Genomic DNA, 20,043 nt, shown 5'->3' on the forward strand with positions numbered 1-20,043 from the left:
TGGACATTGTATGACAGCCATCAGCGCTTAAAGTTAGAGAATATGAGAAGTTCTCTTGGCCCACTTCCTGAAACTGGACGTACTGGTGTGGACCCGTCCTTGTGTACTCTCATTAGCCATGAACAGCACAATCATCTACTCCAGCTGTATTTTGTGAAGCAGCTATGATTTACCAGACCAGACAATCTAAGATTTCCGAACACGTGACATGCAGTTGTATTTTTGGTGCTGTTGAGCAGTGTCAAATAAGTAACTTATTGTTGTACATCGTGGTCCAATGTTCTCAGCTTACAGTTACCAGTGGGTCGTAGTTTCATTCAGTGATTCAGAGATTTTTTATATGGTCACTTATACACATTGTAAAGGTGCCAAATTATGTTTGTGTAACAGTAAAGTTTTACTACTGGACTCTATTGTCTTAATGGACACTTGTGTCGTTTTACACTAGGTGTAGACTTTGTTATTCATTGCAACAACAAGAGTAAAGACTGAAAACCAAAGGGAGCTTTGAGAGCTTTGCTGTCACTGTTTTTTTTTTTTCATGTCTTCACACTTCCTCTGATTTGAGATCAGACAGACTCTGTTCTAAAAGGTATGTGTCAAAAACTAAACATCTGATCCAACTGTCAACTGTGAGCATCATTAGCATTATGTGTGTCTACACTGGCAGCTGTGGACATTTCCTGTTTGTGCCATTTAAGTTGTGTTCACACTGTTTTACTTTGAGTCGGCTGTGTGAGTTTAAACTTGAAAGTTCAGAGAGGACACATACTGTACATTAAAGGAAAATGGTGTTGTAGACTGTCTCGGCCTTTCTGATGGTCGAGCAGTGATGCAAGAGATCTTGTTTCTTGGTTTTCTGCTGTTTTTCCTCACAGGATACTGGAATTTTCCTAAGTCATTAAAAATGCATTCTGTTTTGGACACAATCTTCCCATTCATACCAAACAGGGAATGTCTCCATTATGTAAATGACTGCATTGACATTTTCCCCATGCCGTTTCAATGTTCTGATTATATCTTTTGTTGTTGTTGTTGTTGTTGTTGTTGTATGTTCGCTTAAAAAGAGAAATACATTTTCAAGAATTCACTGGAGCATCAGTGTTTTATCCTTAAAGGCCTAAAATACTTAGGACTGATAGTCTGCACAAAGACAGGTTGCACCGATCAGCCTCCTTTTGTGATTATCTCCCTTGTGTCGGTGGAAGAAAACAGGTAATTGAGATGCAGTAGCAGCTGCTCAGCTGTGATCAGCTAATGTGGCATTGAGTCAGTCTTTAGCTAAGATGCCAAAGAGAGCAGCCTCAGTTTTAAGGGAGAGGCTTTAATGAGAAGAGACACCAGCGGGACCACAGAGGAAGAAGCAGGACTCTGTTTGAAGAACAGCTTTCAGCACACACACCGTGCTGTTTTCTCTTTATACCAGAGGGTGTAAGCAGAGATCAGTCTGTATTATCACCTTGTATAATAAAACCTGACTAATGAAAACTACAGGGGAACAAGACTGTTCAAGAGAAAATGATCCTCCTATCCTGCGTGTTCATGAAATTTGATGTGGATACGACTGACGATGACTGAGGATGATTGGTCATGTTGTACAAGGGGTGATTGATAAGCTCACGGTTTCAGGTAGAGGGAGATGAGTTACACAGCTCTTGGGACATTCATTTACAGTTTATCTCTCTGAGTGATTTTGCAGAAAGTTTGAAGTTAATAACTTGTGTGGGTTTTCCGTTTCGGATCATTTGAAATTCAAAATCAACGCTGTCTGAGAAAAAGGACGTCATCCACTCCCTCGGTCTCAGGGGTTTATCACCCAGGGAGGTCCTTGGCCTGGTCTCAGAAATGTTCTTAAACTCTCCGATCTCAGAGCATACCTGCTGTGTTGTTCACTCTATTGCACTCATCTTTCAGTGTGTAATGAACCTTGCTCTTCTGGGGGCTGATAGACGGGGGTTTATACTTAAATAGTCTTATTTGCCAACAGCGCCAGTGTATCACCACCCACATCCACGAACATGGTCTTATTTGATGTGAATGAGGACTTATTTACTGGGCCTCTTCATGAAAAGCTTCATTTTTTTCCACTCTGTTTGCTCTGTTTCATTCCAAAGCAGCACAGAGAGTGAACACAGATGAAGAGCTGTGTCCTGAGAAATGTCAGACATCAATTAAAAGCTTGGACTTTAACAACATGGATTTAGATGTGATTTTAAAAACATGTAGCCAGCATACTTGTGCATACGTGTGTGTGTGTGTGTACTTGTACTTCTGTCTTTGTGAAGACCAGTTTGAGTTATAGACTTTATGGAGTGAGGACATTTTGGGGAAGTGAGGACATTTAGGCTTCAGGTTAGAATTAGGTTTACATTAGGGGCCCAGGAATGCATTATGTCAATGAGAGTCCTCACAAAGATAGTACTAGTGTGTGTGTGGGTGGGTGGGTGTGTTGGGTGTGTGTGTGTGAGAGAGGGGTGTCTGGAAGCTGAGGACAGGGGTGAGAAGCTTTACAGCAGCTGGATGAATTGGTCCATTCAGTCCCCACGCTCTACGAGGACGGCTCTTTACTTCTGGGGTTACACCTCAACATGGGACCCGCCTCTACCAAACATTAACACACACATACAGTTTATATGTATATATACACACTCTGTGAACATTCTACAAATACACAAACCTCTGAGCTGTTCATGCTCTTTCTGTAGTTGCTGTTTTATTCTTGGTGTAACTGTGTCCTGTGCTGCTCTTACTTTATCACAGCATCACATTGATTGTGACCATATATGCAACTCTGCATCCTGATGTTTCTGGCCTTATTTGAAGGTAGGTGATATTTGAAATCCTTCCTTTCATATGCCAAAACACTGACATGTATTCAGTTTGACTCCTAAGATATTGTTTGGTCCCAGGATGGGAACAGCACTGAGATTATTATAATCATCATAACATCTGTGGTTTTTCTGTTTCAGGTAATTGAAGACTTCAAGTCAACTCTGTCTGAGAGAAACATCAACAACAACAACAACATCAGCCTTTGTGCAGTCATCTGTTGCCCTTATCACCCAGGGAGGTCTTTGGCCTGATCTCACCTGATCTTTCGTGAAGTTTAACATGGATCCGTGCAGCAGACTGGGCTTTATACTCAAAGGGTGAAATTTCATTTCACATTCCATGGACATTTTCTAGATAAAAGTTTTTTGTTGAGCTATGGCTATCAGAGAAAATAAGCCCTGTAATAATCCCACGTTACAAAATGGAACCACAGGGTTTCAAAAATGCGAGTGTTTACAAGGCAGCGAAGGTCTAATGACAGATGCGATCAAGTACCATTAGAGATCTTGGAGAATATTGCTATGAAATACAGACACTGCACATGTACTAAAAATGATTACATTTTGAAAACCTATTGGGAAAATCATGACGCAACTGAAAACACACACACACACTGCAGCCTTTCCTCTAAAATGCAAAAATCTTTATTTATTTATTTATTTACAAAAAATGACTTAGAATGACTCAGTACTCCACTCAGCCTTTGAAACAGCATTTAGACGTCACAGGGTTGTATTTCTAAGAATAAAACTGCATCATATCCGTGAAACTGACGTACGCAGAGTTTTTAAACAGTCCAGTTCTGTAAAGGTCAGATGGATCAGCCTGTGACCCCTGACCCAGTGAGGAAACGTGGTCACTCTACACCTTCTTGGGCACATTAGTGATGATGGGTTTGGGGCGCGTCTTAAAGATCAGCTTCCGTTTGATGAGGGCAGACACAAAGTAGGACTTGCAGGTGGACCCTTGCTGATCCGTTTCCATGGGTACCTGTGTGACATCATTGCCGTTGTTGCCCTGGGTATCCTGCGAATGGTCCGACTGCTTGGTGAGGACAGCAAAGCATTTCTCCAGTTTGACCTGCTTCCCGTACAGAATGTGATGTCCTACGATCAGCACTGGCACCCCCTGGTGGAAGGAAGAAGAAAAACAGCTTGGTGTAATGAGACTGAGATAAGAGGGAAAGGAAAGGAGGAAAAGGTGGCAAAGACTCTTACATACCGAGACTTAACAACAGCTGGCAACAACAGTAAGACCACTACAAGTCAGACGACAACTACTGATTAGCCTGTTGAATATTATGGTCTATGGAAAGGTGGACAATAGTAAAAAAAAACTGTCCATCAAAAAGACATTTTTAGTTAAGAGTTTGGCATTTTTACTTGAAAAATGACATGTGTGGAAAGACATGTTAGTGGACTAAAATATCTCAGTACTACTTCTGTCCTGTCCTGCTCCTGAGAGTAAAAAAAAAAAAAAAAAAAACACCCCTCTCATTGCTGTATTTGCATTATTTTTTCTGCAGAGATATTTAAGAGTTCTGTCAAATTTTGTCTTCTGTCAAAGAATCAAAAAAAAAAAAAAAAAAAAAAAAAAAAATAGCCATGAGTTTGGCCACGCAGCATCTAAAACTCAGCAAGCAAACCTTTGCTTTTGTTTACCTCTTTGGTGTAGAGCAGGTCTCCCATCACGTTTCCTGCCAGACCGGAGTTGTGTCTGGACATCATCTCTCCCTGCAGCTCCACCAGCAGCCACTCAGGAGGACTGCTGCCATCCACACTGCCTCTGGGGGGGGGGGAGAACACACACACACACACATTTTCAAATATATTACAGTGTCAAACCGTTGGGAACGTCCTCCAAAACAAAACGAAGCAGCCAGAGTTAGCTCTTACCTTATGATGATTTGAACCATTGTTCACAGCGAACAGCGCCGCGCAACGTTAACACTAACAAAACAAAAATGGCCGATAAATTACCGACCCGTTTACACGGAACCAGTTCCTGCGCAGCGGCTCTGATAACACGAACCCACACCGCTCAGTCAGTGCTCGCAACTCACTGATATTTCCCGCCAGCTGTGGCGGCGTGATGACGTATTTCCGCTGCCGGTCTGGGGGGGATGAATCGGTACCGGTTCAAAGGTCCCCAACGTGGCTCCCGATGTTTTCCAGCTTGTGGATGTGGTAGCGAAGAAAGTTTAGTTACCGTGGATAAAAAAAACGGTAAAAGTTGTTTCTAATAATTGTTAATACCGTTGAACTGAATGAATCGTTAAACAAAACCTTTGCGTCTCGTGTCGCGAGCTGTGCGGATCTGGTTTAGCTAACGGGCAGCGTGTTTACAGGCAGCCCCCACGCTGTCGCCTGCTCGCCTTTGATAACCTGTAGTCCTGTTTGTTGTTTTCCTCGGCAGTAAAAATGGGCGAGTTTAAGGTGCACCGTGTGCGGTTCTTCGACTACATGCCCAGAGCTATCACGGCCATGGCGTTTAACAGCCGCTACGAGCGGCTGGCCCTGGCCCGGGCTGGAGGAGCCGTGGAGATCTTCAACTTCGCTGACAATTACTTCCAAGAAAAGGTAACAGCTCAGAGGAGCTCCGCACAGCCTGCCCTCACCGTCCACTGTCTGTCTGCTGCTCTGAGATCAATAAATTCCCCTGTGTTAGGCGTCTTTATTCTCTGTGTTTTTGGTTTGAGAAGGTTAAGAACTGGAGCTCTGATGTGCAGGGATAACCTCCTGTTGTGATTTTGATGCCCAGGTGATACCAGGACAGGACAGCCGGGCTGTGGAGGCTCTGTGTTGGGTGGACCAGCGTCTCTTCAGTGCTGGTTTGAATGGAGAGATCACAGAGTATGACTTGGAGAACCTGAGGCCCAGGTACTCTGTGGCGGCCTATGGAGGACCAATCTGGACCATCAGCAGTAACAACCAGGGAACAATGCTAGCGGTCAGTGGAGTCCTTGTTGACATTATATTTACAACCCATGCACAAATGTACCTACAAAAGCTAATGTTTCTTAAACTGAGTGAATGTTTTCTGTGTCAGGTCGGTTGTGAGGATGGGACATTGAAGATGTTTGAAATACTGGAGGACAGGATTCAGTTTCAGAGGAACCTGGACAGGCAGAAAGGTAACAGAACAGGCTGACTCAGGAGTCTTTTTACTTTTGAGCTGGCAGTAATATTCACAAATCGTCAACCGTGTTAACTTCATTTGTTTGTTCAGCAACACGCTCATTATTTAAGTTTCTTGATGTGACCAGTGTCCAATATGTGATCGTTTAGGTCGAATTATTTCTCTGTCCTGGCATCCGTCTGGAAAACTGATTGCTGCTGGCATGATGGACATGATCAGAGTCTTTGACACTGAGACAGGTGAGCAGATAAAACTCGATCCTGAAGTGATTTACACAGTTAGCCCAGAGCCTGCGAGCAGTTAAAATATTCAAACATCAGAAGGTGAAACTTGGTGTCTGTTAACACCAAACTCCACGTATTCTTTAAATATTCCCTGATTGTGACCTTTCAGTTTCTGTTCTTGCTTTTGCTGCCTTCAGGCCACGCCACACACAGAATGTTGGTAGAGAGAGGTGTCGGGACGTGCAAGAGCAAAGAGGTGGTGGTTTGGAGCGTTGCCTTCCTGTCTGACCACAACATCATCAGTGGTGATTCTGCAGGAAAGGTCCAGATCTGGGACGGATTCACAGGAACTCTGGTCAAAACTCACCTGGTTACCAAGTGGGACGTCCTGTCTCTTTCTGTTTCACAGGTAAACATGGAAGTAATAATCAGGAGACTTTAAACAACCTTTAGGGAGTTTAAAGTGCAGAATCAGTGATGTCAAACTTTCTAAATACTCAACAGGACCAAAGCAGTCTGATAGCTGGAACATCAGAGGGCACCGTCATCCAGTTCCAGTTCATCTCCCCGACTGTGGACCAGCAGGAAAAGGAGTGGGTCCGAACCAGGACCTTTAAAAACCACACACATGATGTCCGGGCACTCGCCCACACAGAGACTGCTGTGGTTTCTGGAGGTCAGTGTTAAGTCTGCTGTTGGTATTATTCTGAATGTATTAGCTTGCTAGCATTAGCAAGCATTAATACAGCCTCACGCAGCCATTAGAAGAACTTGTGCAATGATTTAAACAGCCATCTTAAATGTAAACTCGTCATATGACAAGAAGATGATGATGGTGATGTTTTGGTCAGGTATGGACACACAGCTGGTAGTGCGACCCCTGCTGGACAAGGTGGACAAGAATACCCAGGAGTCAGCACTGCGCAAAATAGCTTTCCCACATGTGAGTATATTATTATTGAAGTTCAAGTTTTTTTAAAATAGAGTTTGAAATAATTCTGTATATTAGAGAGCACCCAGTAGATCATGACCCATGACATTATGCTTACCTCTTGTCTGTGTTTCATGTAGAGAAGTCTGGTTTGTTGTGCAAAGAAAGCAGGACTGCTGCTCTTCCAGTTCCCTGAACATTTAGAGCTGTGGAAATTAGGGGAAAGCGATGGACATGGTGAGGAAAACACACACACACACCCACAGAGATACACTATTAAGAAGAAGATTGCAAGGATTAAAAGTGATGGTGAAACTAAAGGAGCTCTAATACACAGGAAGAATAGGAGTTAAAAAGACATCTCTGTTTGACTGAACAGTTGTTACAGTGGAATAATGGAGTTCTGTGCTGTGTGTTAACAGGAAAGCCTGGTGACAGTCTGCCTGTGAAGAGGAAGCCAGAGAAACTGATCCATCTAAAGCGGAAGGTGTGCACTCAGCATGCTGTGTGTGTCTTTTGTTGTACATTATAGAAGCCTGACTTCTGTGTGGCTCAGTGCAGCAACATCTGTGTTAGACAGGTTAAAGTGGTCAAAATGTTCAACCTTTTTAAAGGCTTTTATTCTGAAAAGGAGGTGTGTATTAGTCTCATGTAGACTGTGACAGCCATACTGGAAGTCCACTAACTTTGCTCACTGTTAATAATTTACTGATTCCTGTCAGTGTTAAACAGGCCAGAACATAAACAGTAATCTTGCTGTGTGTGTGCAGGATGTGTAAATAGGCAGCTGTTTGCCAACAACAAATTTGTATATTGATAAGACGTCAATATCGTGTTTTCATTTTGTTCTGCTGCCACTAAGTGGCCAAAATCAGTCATTGCAGCTTTAAACCAACCTTCACCTCACAGAATTAGAATCTTTCGTCATAACTTAACTGTACCTCTTCCATACAGGGAGTGGATCATATCTGCTGCAGTGCTTTGTCTCCGTGTGGAGGATGGATGGCATACTCCACTGTTTCCAGTGTTCGTCTCTACAGGTTACAGTACGACAACAACAACATCAGCATCACCAAGGTGAACTCCTCAGCACTGACCCTGCTGCTGCCTCAGGCTCTTCTCTGTATCAGTCATTCACACAGCCCTGTCCGTCCGTCCGTGTGTGTGTGTGTGTGTTACACGTTGATAGACTGTGTAAGAAGGTGATGAACGTGTATCAACGTGAAGCTCACCGTTCTCTTCTTCCTCCTCCTTCCTTCCAGGTGTCCAAACTACCCAAGGACCTTTGTTCAGCCCACCAGCTCTGCTTCTCCTCTGACTCCTCCAAGCTCTTTGCTTCCTCCATCCACTCTTCAGTTGTTGTAGTTGCCCTCAACCAGCTGGAGTGCAAACACCTTCATACCCTCAAACCCAAGTCAGGTGAGTCAGAGTCCAGGATCCTCACTGCTCATGGGGATTATTGTGAGCAGCTCATTGAGGGATCGGGTTCAATAGCATTTTATTCAGCTATGAATCCAGTTACCAATCCACTTGTTAGATTCAAATCCTTTTGAATCCCTTATTGAATCTTTTAAAGTAGCGTGTTTGGTGCAAAACGAAGACATCGATTTCACTCAGCGCTGTAACAAAACACATTTCTACTGTTTTGGGTAACAAAAGAATGTGATATTTAAAAAATCTAGGTTCTTCCAATGACACTGATAAATCCATTCCTTTAACAGCTAATAGTGAATATGATGTAGTGTGACACTGACAGTGACAGAAACTACAGTAATGAACTATCAAACCTAAACCTCAGAGGTTGTAGAGCTTTCACCATGTGTTGTTACTGCTCTGTGATGTTCATTGACCCCGTTCTCACTGGGCTCACAACCTATACAGTCTATGCTCACAACAAGACCCCAATATGATCTGGACAGACAAATCCGTACCTACATATAGGGATGGGGCCACTCCGATCCAGTATCGGTATCGGGTTCCGATACCAAAATAATTCACGGATCGTAAATTTCCCATACATGAACCATGTCTGTGCTTTAATGTTGTCTGCTGAAATGACTCCACAAGTGTTTCCCTGCCGGCTGCTCTGCTAACTGGCTGCAAACTGTGGAATGGATTTCCTGAACGGAGGCGTGTCTCGATGTGACCCGGAGCAATGAGACACGCCGCCGTTCAGCTAACCAGCTAGCAGGCGAGCACTGAGCAGCACCGTGGCTAAACAACTTTTCAACACAACATGTCCGCTGTGTGGAAATGTTTTGCACTAGAAACACCATAAAGAAAGACAGCGACGTTGTACCGAGGGGCGGAAGCTCCGTCGCGAGTAGTAATAAGTAGCGATTAGCTCGATGCTAACGTAGTATGGAGAATCCCATTGACGGGCTAGCGCATTAGCATCGGTCGCGCTATTAACTTTTACACACAAACGGAAGTGAAAAAATGTGGATCGGTGCATCCCTTCCTACATACACTGTGGGTTTTTAAAGGCCTGTGTCTGTGTTTGATGTCCAGGCTCCAGACAGCCAGTCCACCTGCTGTTTGCCAGTGAGGACGGCAAGTGGCTCGCTACAGCAAACACAGGCTGTGAGATCCACGTCTACAACCTCGACAAGCTAAAGGTTTTTTTTTTCTCCTCAGTCTCTATCACTCCTTGTTTGTTTGGCTACGGTTCAGCTTTGACCCATCAACAACTATCAGCAGTGAACTAATGTCTCTGTGCGTTTGCAGCTTCATTGTACAGTTCCAGTGTACAGCTCCTGTCCCACTGCCATAGCCATCCACCCGGTGACCGGCAACCTCGTCACCGTACATGCTGACCAGCAGGTAAACACTGCACCAGGTTGTGTTGATGACGATAATAGTAGTAGTAATAAACTTTTAATAACCTGCCTGTTCTAAAAAAAAAACAAACATCATAAAGTTTGTCACAGAGACACTGTACACAGACCTCGTCACGGTGTGCGTCTTCTGTCGTGTGTGTTTGCAGATCTTTGAATTCTCCCTGGCGCAGAAGGAGTACACGGAGTGGAGTCGCAGGCTGCAGAAGCGAGGACTGCACTCTCTGTGGCTGGAGAGGGACACACCAGTCACCCACATCGCCTTCAACCCCAGAAACCCAGCTCACATCATACTGCACGACATGTTCATGTTCTGCATCATTGACCAGAGCCTGGTACGTGAGCATTTACACCCACCGAGCATCGTACTAGTTGGTGCACTTCCTCCCTGTGCTCTCAGGCAGCCTCAGTTCTTCATGTCATTAATATAAATCCTGCTTTATCAGTGCCACATGTATTTCAGTTTGTTTTTTTGAAGGATGGTGATGGGGGATTAAATAACTCTGTACCTGTGGGGTTTTTTTTTTGTGTTTCCACGTGCAGCCTCTCCCTGAAGCAAAGACCGTGCTGCACAATCAGATGATGCTGAGGAGCCTTCCCGAGCCAGAGAGGATTAGACACAGTCATGCCTTCAAGATCTGCAAGAATTTCCAGGTACTGAGCACAGAGGAGCTCTACTGTAACTGCTGCACAGCTTCTAAGCCGAGATCAGACTGAAAACAGCTGTGCATGAACATGGTGCAGGAGGTGGCGTCGGTGACGGCGTATTGTAACACTGTGATCTAAATTTCCCTTCAATCCTACTGATGTTTTATGTTCTCCTGGTAATCTGTCCCACAGCACCTCCTGTGTGTGAGCTTATTGGAGGACCACTCCCTGGTCGTAGTGGAACGTCCCCTGATGGACATCATGTCTCAGCTGCCTCCGCCTGTCCGGCAGAAGAAGTTTGCCACATAAATGAACTGAAGCGGGTTTTCTTAATGTGTCTCAGCCCAGAGGAAAGGATTGTTGTGTTAAATTCACTTTAACATCCACAATCATTTTCAACAAGTATTTATGTGACTGCTTTGTAAAAAAAAAACAAAATGTTTTGATAAAGTAATAAATAGAACTATTTCCTGAATCTGTTAACATTGTTAACTGTTTTCTCTCTCAGACCAGAGAACGCTTAACATAAACCAGCTGGAAGCTATAAACCATAGTTAATTTGCTTTCACACTGTCAGGGTGTTTAAACAATGTTAAAGGTGCCCTGGTTATTGTTTATCAAACTCTGGAAGATGCTTAATGAACATGGTTCTGTTCTTCCTGTGTGGGAAGGATTTATTTATTTTTTGGTTCTTCAAAGCCAGAGTAGAATATATGTGTAGATGCTGCCTAACCAACTAAACATTTCCAAACTTTTGGTGTTATTACATTATTTACTTATTACAGTAGGGTTAAATACCTATATTTGATAAAATCCTCAACAAAATAAAAACATAACTGTAAAGTGATTTTATACTTTCTCTTAAAGACCTTTATATTTAACCTGCTGGAGCTTTGTAATTTGGACAGTAAATTCAACGAACTGTACTAAGAATGCACCATCCACGTTTTTTTTACTTCCAATCCGATCCCAATACCTGAATTTGGATATCTTCTGATACCAATACTACTCTGATACCAGAGCTCTGTTTGCTTTAATATGATCATTTTTGTTAATTTTACAAATCAAGTCTCAAATCTCAAATATCCCGAGGGGGCGGAAGCTCACTCACGGTTCATTTTCTTCCTGCTGTACCTGGAAGGGACATAAGTCTGTGAGTGATATGTTGTTGGTGTGTGAATCACCTGTAATGACTTACCTGTTATGGTGTCCCGCTTTGGTTTATCGTTTGTGTGTAAAAGTTAATAGCGCGACCGATGCTAATGCGCTAGCCTGTCAATGGGATTCTCCATATTATGTTAGCATCGAGCTAATCGCTACTTATTACCACTTGTAAGTCGCGACGGAGCTTCCGCCCCTCGGTACAGCGGCTTAGCAAACACTGCACGTTGCTGTGTTGCTCACAACGCTGCGTCACAGTTATTCAGATTAACGCCAGAGTAAACACAGCATTAGCTACCAGAGCTGTGTCAGAGAGGGGACTCCATGGCCGCACACTTCCTCCAGGAAAAGTAAAAAAATAGATGGAAAGTCCGAGTCAAAATACACCATTTACTTTTTACTGAACATGCACTGTTATAATATTTGGTAAGTAGGTGGTAAAGGTGGACATTTAAGCCAAGCCCACCACACACAACAGGCATGGTTGGATCTATGATACTGGTTTGTTCAGACTTTGTTTGGCACTGCAACTTAATTTCTCACAGTGGGGAAAAAAAAACCCCAACACACACCACCACCATCAATCCTCCAACCTCTCCACAGTGGAGTTAAGTTAGAAACACTGAAGAGCACAGTGTCAGTATAGACTCAAAGGGGGGAAAGCAACATGGTAGCAGCAGAAAAAGAACATGAGCTAGTTTGGCAGAAAACTGGTGACCAAGTCAATGCTTAAGTATTAACTGAAGAAAAAAAAAAAAAAAAAAAAAAAAAGAATGTTAAAACAGACAAAATTACAGGTACCCCAAGCAATCATAATTGTTTAGCCTATCCTAGCTAAACACAATTGAGTGGTGGGGGGGGGGGGGGGGGGGGGGTATTTTCAGCACCAATAAAATAAACACCTAAAACCTTAGACACAAGTCTCCAAATTTGAGTTTACTGGATAAGTTCAGGATTGACCATTATAGCCAATAGAAAAGGTTTTGAGTAGTAGTTCAATAAAAGTATCTTATCTCCAACAACAGAAAATGAACCAGCTGTTATCAGTGGACCTGGGACCTTTTACAGACCAAATAAGCCCAGGAAATCCTTGAAAGATTGTAGAGTCCTGCCAAACTTCAGTGAACCACATTTATGCAAGAAACAAAGGTTTCAATTTTTAAGCCATTTATTGAGAATTTATATTTTGAAGCAGCAATGAAACATCTGAGGCACTGAGACCTGCAAGGTGAAGACAAGAGTAAGTCAGTTGTCTTGAAGTAGAAAGACAATGTATTAAATACTAAGGAAGTCATGTCTTACCAGAAAAATCTTCAGAAGCCACCTTTGGTTGGAACATCAGACGAACTGCTGACCTTAGAGGTTTTGCCTGCATGTCTGTAGACTGGCATGGGTGGAGGAGCAGGCTCTCCTGGGATGTAGCTGGTTTGAGCAAATACTGATCTTCCTCGCTGGTAGCTGGAACGAGAGCCGAAGGAGTAGACTGGCTCCAGATCAGACACGTCACTGAAGACTGGCTCAGGGGCTTCAACGCCAGCACCGTCACCGACAGCAGGTCCAACGCTCAAGTCTTCACCTCCAGGGGCTGGATCAAAACCGTAAGAGCCACTCACTGCATAACCACCAGCTGAGCCACCATAGCCGCCACCATAGCCGCCACCATAGCCACCACCATAGCCACCACCATAGCCACCACCATAACCACCGCTATAACCGCCATAACCACCATAACCGCCATAACCAGCACTTGGAGCACCACTGTCGTAGCCACCAGTGTGAGAGGCTGCATAAACAACCCCAGGGCTGCTATAGCCTTCATCTCTGAAACTAGGGTAGCCGCTGTCAGCAGAACCTCCAGTGGCCACATAGGAGCTTGGGATGGGTAGACTTGATAAAGAGGAGCCGCTGCCTGTGGAGGAAGGAGACACTAATTCAAGACAATTTAGAATACAACAATGTTGTAATTTCTGTAGTTATTTTCTAGTAGATTAAGGTTGTCTTACTCTTGTCCACAGGTACACAGACAACATGTCCAAACAGCAGAACTGAAATCCACAACAGCCTGCAAACACAACTTCATTTTAGATCATGTGGTTCAAATTTAAAATAGTAAAGAATAACTTACTTACCTCATTCTGCAGCTCAGTGGGTCAGTTCTAGGTGAGTTAAAGTTGACTTGTGACCTGTCCCCAAGAGACTGCATAAGCACAACATGGGAACATTCTGGTGAGCAATAACGTGGCACCCATAATGACAGAAGGTATTATAATCAAACAAAAGCAAAGTCATACCTGAGAAGAGATGAGACTTTCCAACCAAGGAGACGTCTGTAGTCTGATCAGCAGCCAGGAGCTGCTTTTAAATCAGCAGCGACGCTGATTGCTCAGTGGTAACAGCTGGTCCTAAATGACACCAGGGGGTGATTAATCAACCTGCTTGATGAAGAGGAAACAGTGTACTGGCATGGGCTGTTTGAAGGCTGTCTTTGCTGGAAGGTGTGGAGGATCCAAAACCACTGTCTACCCTAAGTCCCAAACACCAAACCTTCACTGACTTTAATACATCAGCATCGCCAGTGTTATTGTTAAAAGCCTGTGTGAAGATGATGCAATGAGGATTCAAATGCTGTATGAGGAACAGCAGAGTAGAGCTTTTTCATTTGTGGTCAGTAAAGTCTGAGTGTTTGTTTCACTCTTCCAAAAAACACATGCTCAAGTCTTTAAGTCCACACAGTGGACATACGGACAATGCTGAAGAACATTTGTGAAGTGATGGTTTAATTCTCATGCCTTTTGCCTTTCTAATGTCAAAGATCCCACAGAGTCAGTAGAGACAGTAAAGTTGCATTGTATAGTCAGTGTTTCAAAGCAGTTGTGGCAGGGTTGTGGGGTGTTGTGCAAACTTGGCATGGGAGGCCCTGATCACTGACACGGATATTCACCAACCACAGTGCAATGCCCATAACCATTCTAATTCAAATTAAGTTGTGCAGCACAATTTATAGCACAAAATCTACTCAGCGTGTGTTGCATATAAGTTTATATCAAGATTTTAAAAAAGGAGATAAACAACAGGTACAGTGTACAAATGTGTGTGTTTTGCTTGTTAATGTGAAGGGTTATAAAACGGGCTGATGAGGACAGAGGTAATATTGGCATAAACATTAAGTTAAATGTGTAAAAATGGTCACCTCATATAATTTTTTTATTTTTATTGTGCTTTAAAGTGAATGTGTAGGTGAATTACATTTTTTTTTGTATTCCACTCAGTGTTGAAGCGTAAGGCCAGTAGGTGGCGCCTAGCGGGAGGGAGGAGCACAAAACCCTCAGAGGCAGACACTGCAGAATAAATCCTGCAGCCGAGCTGAGCGGAAGTTAAAGTGTTGTGCCTCTTTTGTATACAGGTGGGTTAATGTTCCTTAATGTGACATGTGTGTGTCTCAGTATGAAAGAATAGAGTGTTGCCAATCTGTCGTTATAATGTATAGTGTTTAAAATCGACTTGTTCTGCAGTACGTTGTTTGAAATAGAGATGTTTAGCCATGCTAGGCTAGCGGACCTGTTGCTAATGGTTACGGTAAACGTTAGTAATACCATAGAACCGTTAAAGGCACGCGCGAAGAACTGTTTTACTGTGTTAACGATAGATAACAGTTTAAATGTGAACGGATATGTTAACTTTCTTTTTCTGTGTACACATATGTTGCTATTCAACATAAATATTCTCAGGTAATCAGTTATATACTGACAGTTGGGAGCTAACCTGATGCTGCTGAGAGCAATTATTAGAATAGAATAGAATAGAATAGAAATACTTTATTCATCCCAAGTTGGGAAATTTCACTATCACAGCAGCAATACACAGGCACTCAGCCTCCAAATATAAACCTCTAATGGTAAAAATAAATAATATAGACATTATTTACAGAAATAGGAATTTAAAATAAGAGTAAAAAAGGAAGTGTGCCATTTGAATAGAAATATAAAATCTAAGTACAAAAACAAAATGTGCAGTTGAAGCTGAACCTTGTGTCAGATCTGTCATGTACAGCAGTGTTATCTGTGACACAGTGATGAGGTGTTAAACAGTCTTATGGCATGAGGCAGGAAAGATTTCCTGTAGCGGTCCTTTTGACAACGAAGCTGTCGGAGCCTTTTGGAAAAGGCGCTCCGTTGTCTGTCCAGTACAGGGTGGAGAGGGTGATCAGGGTTATCCATGATGGATAACAGTTTGTTCAGTGTCCTCCTCTCCACCACTGCTTCAAAAGTCTCCTGTCTGCAGCCAATGACAGAGCCAGCCTTCCTGATCAGTTTGTTCAGTCTGTTGGCGTCACTGGCTGCAATGCTGCCCCCCCAGCAGACCACAGAGGAGAACAGAGTGCTGGCTACCACAGACTGGTAAAAGATCTCCAGCATCTTACTGCACACATTGAAGGACCTCAGCTTCCTCAGGAAGTAGAGTCTGCTGCAGGCCTTCTTGTACACAGCTGTGCTGTTGGTCTTCCAGCTCAGTCTGTTGTCGATGGTCACTCCCAGGTACTTGTACTCCTCAACCACCTCCACATCCTTACCCAGGATGCAAAGGGGCTGTGAGGCTGTCCCCTTCCTCCTGAAGTCAATCACCAACTCTCTGGTCTTGTCCACATTAAGCAGCAGGTGATTTCCTCCAGCCCACTCCACAAATCTGTCCACCAGCCCCCTGTACTCCTCCTCCCGTCCCCCGCTTATACACCCCACAACTGCAGAGTCATCAGAAAATTTCTGTAAGTGACATGACTCTGAGTTGTACTGAAAGTCAGAGGTGTATAAGGTGAACAGGAACGGAGAAAGCACAGGAAGTTGAATACTCAGGAAGTTGAATATTTAGCTATTCTCATGTTCAAGCAGAATAAATCCTGCAGCCGAGCTGAGCGGAAGTTAAAGTGTTGTGCTTCTTTTGTCTTGTATACAGACAGAGCTACAGTATAGTACACGATCCACACACTCCCTGACACTCACCAAGCCAGGGGGGGGTAATATTAACAAGGTGAATGCTGTACATCACTGTAACAGCATTGTCCCCATCTAACAGCAATACTGACACATTTTAGACCTCACAGACCTATGAGAAATCCCGTGGTGTTGTGTAAATAAACGAGATGGACAGACCATAAATACGTGAGTCTTTCTTTTTTTTTTCTAAGTGCTGTCCTCGTTATGGAATCATACAGTGGCTTCAGAAAGACATCTTCATTTAGTTTTAAACAGATAAAACTGCCCTTCAGTGCACACATTAACGTTAAAACAGTTTCCTGGTATGTGGCCGGAGGTAAAGGAGAGGCTGTTCTCGATCTGAAATTTACAATTTGCTCCCAGGTATATACTGCAACATTTCAACCTGCAAGGCAAACATTCATCTGAACAAAAAAAAACAGGTCATGTTTACAGGCAGAAACCGACAGACCCATCTCCAATCAGGAGATCACATGCCAACACCCATATCAGTTTGCTAAGAGACAAAGATTTCATGTTGTCCTTTAAGGAAACACTGTAAGAGATGCAGCAGGTGATGTTTACGTGGGTGCTGATTAGATGTTCCCTCTTTCTCTCCCTCTCTCTTCCCTGTGTAGCTGCACCTCGTTCTTTATCAACTCTGAAGTCAGCGTTTCAGACAAAAGAGCCAGGAGTAGCAGAACATGTGAGACTGGAGACGGACACCAAGGTTTTAATCCAACAGATGAAGACATTAAGCTTGTTTTACTTGTGTTTTTAAATGTTTTAAGGTTTTGGCTCTTAAACAAATGGCCATGTCACTTATTGACAGAGACTCTTACCATGTCCACACCAGCTTAACCAGTTCTGGGACCTGGGTGTTCACGCCTTTTGTTGCCATCTTAATTATGATACTGGCTCTTTTATGTGGAGGTTTTAAGTGAGAGTTTAAGGTCAGCTAATGACCCATTTGTGTTTCAATAATTAACTTCATGCTACAGTCACAGACTGTTAACTTAGTATTTGAATGTAATTTCTTGTTTATTTATTGCTTTGAGAGACTGGAACTGGTTTAAATGTCACTTAGAGTTTAAGTCAGTGTGACTTGTTTTTTAGTTGCACCTATCCTCTTTCCTTAAAACTCAATTCAAAAAACAAACATTTGTGCTACTGTCATGTTTCAGGACTTAAGGATTCACAGGATTAGAATTTAGCAAGTACAGTGTATGATGGAGGGCTCAGGACCTTGCCTACTGATTTTAACTACTGGCTCTGGAAAATACTTTTGATCTGCCTGTGAGAGAAGACACCAATAGATCTAGGTTTTTTGGAAGTGAGTAGAGTTGGTGTGAGGAATCTTCTCATGTAGCAGATCTTTTCTGAAGGCAAGTCTACATGAAATTTAATTTAAACACCCAACACTATCAAAGATTCTACATGTAGTAGAAAGATCCCTGGTCTGTCATTTGTCAGGCAGCAGCAGCTTAAAGCTATTAAACATTAAATTTCCACCATTTAACTACAACCAAGTTTAAGACACTAAAGTCAAGACCATGGACCACAAGACTTTATTAAAGCAAGTTTATTGGCATCTGGTTATGATCACTTTGCAGCAGTGAGACATCTGAAAACATGGAGACCTGGAAGACAAAGACATGCCAAGAGAAAGCAGATGATGCAAATACAGATAGACAAAACACCTGAAGCACTGAGACATGCAAGGTAAAGAAAGAACTGCTAGAAGGTAAATACAAAGGTTGTAAATACTGAGCAAGTTAGGACTTACCAGAAAAATCTTCAGAAGCCACCTTTGGCTGGAACATCAGACGAACTGCTGACCTTAGAGGTTTTGCCTGCATGTCTGTAGACTGGCATGGGTGGAAGAACAGGCTCTCCTGGGATGTAGCTGGTTTGAGCAAATACTGATCTTCCTCGCTGGTAGCTGGAACGAGAGCCGAAGGAGTAGACTGGCTCCAGATCAGACACGTCACTGAAGACTGGCTCAGGGGCTTCAACACCAGCACCGTCACCAGCAGCAGGCCCAGCGCTCAAGTCTTCACCTCCAGGGGCTGGATCAAAACCGTAAGAGCCACTCACTGCATAACCACCAGCTGAGCCACCATAGCCGCCACCATAGCCCCCACCATAACCACCGCTATAACCGCCATAACCACCATAACCGCCATAACCAGCACTTGGAGCACCACTGTCATAGCCACCAGTGTGAGAGGCTGCATAAACAACCCCAGGGCTGCTATAGCCTTCATCTCTGAAACTAGGGTAGCCGCTGTCAGCAGAACCTCCAGTGGCCACATAGGAGCTTGGGATTGGTAGACTTGATAAAGAGGAGCTGCCCACATCAGAACTCACTGCTCCTCCCCAGTGAGCAAACAAAGGAGCTGGCTGTGGGTTGAAGCTTGTGGCTCCTGAAGGAGCACCTTCTGATCCATAGTCTGGAAGAATATATTAACAATTTGATTAATTTAATTACAGCACCAACAGACTTGAGTAGGGCATATCACCTTACCTTTTTCTACAGGAGCACAGGTTATGCCACCAATCAGCAGACACACAATCCACAACATCCTGCAAACACATTGTTTTTAGATTATATTTTAAACCACACCAAATCACAGTCAAAGTCAGTCATCCACTTACATCACTTTGGTTTAGTGAGTGGGTATATTCAGGTCTTCTGTCCTGCAATTTCTCCCAATAAGTAACATGAACAACAAATTAGAAGAAAGTGAGTCTGATTTTTTTTAAAAAAGAAAAAAAAAACAAAACCCACATACCTGCTATTGGCACAAGAGTCTTCCACAAGCACAGTGGCTTCATGAGCTGCAAGAGCTTCTTTTAAAGGAGTCTCAAGACGTGTTAATTGATGGCTAAGTGGGGACAGCTGTTAGCAAGAACACCTGGGGTGTGTTCAGTGTGAAAAAAAACTTTTGTTTTTTTTCTAGTTATTCAGGCAATTTGTTTTCCTCATCAACAAATTAAATATGCCTGCTACAGTTTGGTTTAAAAAATGTTTTGGTTATATTATATATTATATTTTGCATTAATAAGACATTGATACATTAAGATGATTATTGCATTAACAATGAAGAAACCCGTGTGTGTAATTGGGCCACCTACTTTTCATCTGTTTGGATGAAGCATGGCTATAGACCTGAATGAATAAAAGGCTCATCTGATGCAGTTTGTTTAAATCTCAGGAATGTTATCTATAAAAGTGTTGGACATATTGGCTCATTTTTCATACTTCAGGTATTTTAATCATGGTGCCCCAAGAAAAAGGA

At 43.1% G+C, this 20,043-nt stretch overlaps 4 protein-coding genes across 8 annotated transcripts; 1 reads left to right on the forward strand and 3 right to left on the reverse strand.

The window, feature by feature from the left end:
* Positions 1–3,459: 3,459 nt before the first annotated feature.
* On the reverse strand, positions 3,460–4,907 carry chtf8 (CTF8, chromosome transmission fidelity factor 8 homolog (S. cerevisiae)). Its single transcript, XM_041038511.1, has 3 exons — positions 4,728–4,907; positions 4,494–4,617; positions 3,460–3,960 (listed from the first exon to the last, which is right to left on the reverse strand). Exons 1-3 carry the CDS (start codon positions 4,745–4,747, stop codon positions 3,694–3,696), a joined length of 411 nt encoding a protein of 136 aa, XP_040894445.1. The 5' UTR covers positions 4,748–4,907; the 3' UTR covers positions 3,460–3,693.
* Positions 4,908–4,951: 44 nt separating this feature from the next.
* utp4 (UTP4 small subunit processome component) lies at positions 4,952–11,070 on the forward strand. 2 transcript variants are annotated; one of them, XM_041038504.1, is made up of 17 exons: positions 4,952–5,057; positions 5,248–5,411; positions 5,593–5,781; positions 5,881–5,965; positions 6,120–6,209; positions 6,392–6,603; positions 6,699–6,870; positions 7,046–7,137; positions 7,266–7,362; positions 7,548–7,612; positions 8,080–8,202; positions 8,388–8,544; positions 9,637–9,743; positions 9,853–9,948; positions 10,112–10,297; positions 10,506–10,616; positions 10,803–11,070. In XM_041038504.1, exons 1-17 carry the CDS (start codon positions 4,955–4,957, stop codon positions 10,917–10,919), a joined length of 2,166 nt encoding a protein of 721 aa, XP_040894438.1. In that variant the 5' UTR covers positions 4,952–4,954; the 3' UTR covers positions 10,920–11,070. The 2 variants fall into 2 exon arrangements, with proteins under 2 accessions (XP_040894438.1, XP_040894439.1); XM_041038505.1 differs by having other exon boundaries at positions 4,966–5,411.
* Positions 11,071–12,921: 1,851 nt separating this feature from the next.
* Positions 12,922–14,171, reverse strand: LOC121182153 (glycine-rich RNA-binding protein 5, mitochondrial-like). Of its 2 annotated transcripts, none has more exons than XM_041038509.1 (6): positions 14,063–14,171; positions 13,901–13,968; positions 13,775–13,833; positions 13,456–13,698; positions 13,072–13,407; positions 12,922–12,982 (listed from the first exon to the last, which is right to left on the reverse strand). In XM_041038509.1, the coding sequence occupies exons 2-5, from the start codon at positions 13,903–13,905 to the stop codon at positions 13,085–13,087; spliced, it is 630 nt and encodes a 209-aa protein (XP_040894443.1). In that variant the 5' UTR covers positions 13,906–13,968; positions 14,063–14,171; the 3' UTR covers positions 12,922–12,982; positions 13,072–13,084. The 2 variants fall into 2 exon arrangements, with proteins under 2 accessions (XP_040894443.1, XP_040894444.1); XM_041038510.1 differs by having other exon boundaries at positions 13,456–13,680; positions 14,063–14,159.
* Positions 14,172–18,296: 4,125 nt separating this feature from the next.
* On the reverse strand, positions 18,297–19,548 carry LOC121182151 (shematrin-like protein 2). 3 transcript variants are annotated; one of them, XM_041038508.1, is made up of 5 exons: positions 19,400–19,548; positions 19,269–19,327; positions 18,929–19,194; positions 18,528–18,877; positions 18,297–18,381 (listed from the first exon to the last, which is right to left on the reverse strand). In XM_041038508.1, coding segments are annotated over exons 1-4 (666 nt in total). In that variant the 5' UTR covers positions 19,402–19,548; the 3' UTR covers positions 18,297–18,381; positions 18,528–18,538. The 3 variants fall into 3 exon arrangements, 2 of the variants coding, with proteins under 2 accessions (XP_040894442.1, XP_040894441.1); XM_041038507.1 differs by having other exon boundaries at positions 18,528–19,194; XR_005894095.1 differs by lacking the exons at positions 18,297–18,381; positions 18,528–18,877; positions 19,269–19,327 and having other exon boundaries at positions 19,056–19,194.
* Between the last annotated feature and the right edge of the window lie 495 nt (positions 19,549–20,043).

This window comes from Toxotes jaculatrix, chromosome 5, assembly GCF_017976425.1.
Source record: "Toxotes jaculatrix isolate fToxJac2 chromosome 5, fToxJac2.pri, whole genome shotgun sequence".
Classification (NCBI taxonomy): Eukaryota; Metazoa; Chordata; class Actinopteri; family Toxotidae; genus Toxotes; species Toxotes jaculatrix.

Bases quoted from the DNA above. Each gene is read 5' to 3' on its own strand.
- LOC121182151 (XM_041038507.1), bottom strand. The intron at 19,195-19,268 runs GTAAGGTGATAT...ATATTCTTCCAG, and splicing joins CTGTGCTCCTGTAGAAAAAG to ACTATGGATCAGAAGGTGCT.
- LOC121182153 (XM_041038509.1), bottom strand. The intron at 13,699-13,774 runs GTAAGACAACCT...GTCTTGAATTAG, and splicing joins CTGTGTACCTGTGGACAAGA to TGTCTCCTTCCTCCACAGGC. The intron at 13,408-13,455 runs GTGGTGGCTATG...GTGGCGGCTATG, and splicing joins TGGTTATGGTGGTGGCTATG to GTGGCTCAGCTGGTGGTTAT.
- utp4 (XM_041038504.1), top strand. From the start codon at position 4,955: ATGAATCGGTACCGGTTCAAAGGTCCCCAACGTGGCTCCCGATGTTTT. The intron at 5,412-5,592 runs GTAACAGCTCAG...TTTGATGCCCAG, and splicing joins ACAATTACTTCCAAGAAAAG to GTGATACCAGGACAGGACAG. The intron at 10,617-10,802 runs GTACTGAGCACA...TCTGTCCCACAG, and splicing joins AGATCTGCAAGAATTTCCAG to CACCTCCTGTGTGTGAGCTT.
- chtf8 (XM_041038511.1), bottom strand. From the start codon at position 4,747: ATGGTTCAAATCATCATAAG. The intron at 4,618-4,727 runs GTAAGAGCTAAC...CCCCCCCCCCAG, and splicing joins ATGGTTCAAATCATCATAAG to AGGCAGTGTGGATGGCAGCA. The intron at 3,961-4,493 runs GTAAACAAAAGC...TCCTTCCACCAG, and splicing joins ACCTGCTCTACACCAAAGAG to GGGGTGCCAGTGCTGATCGT.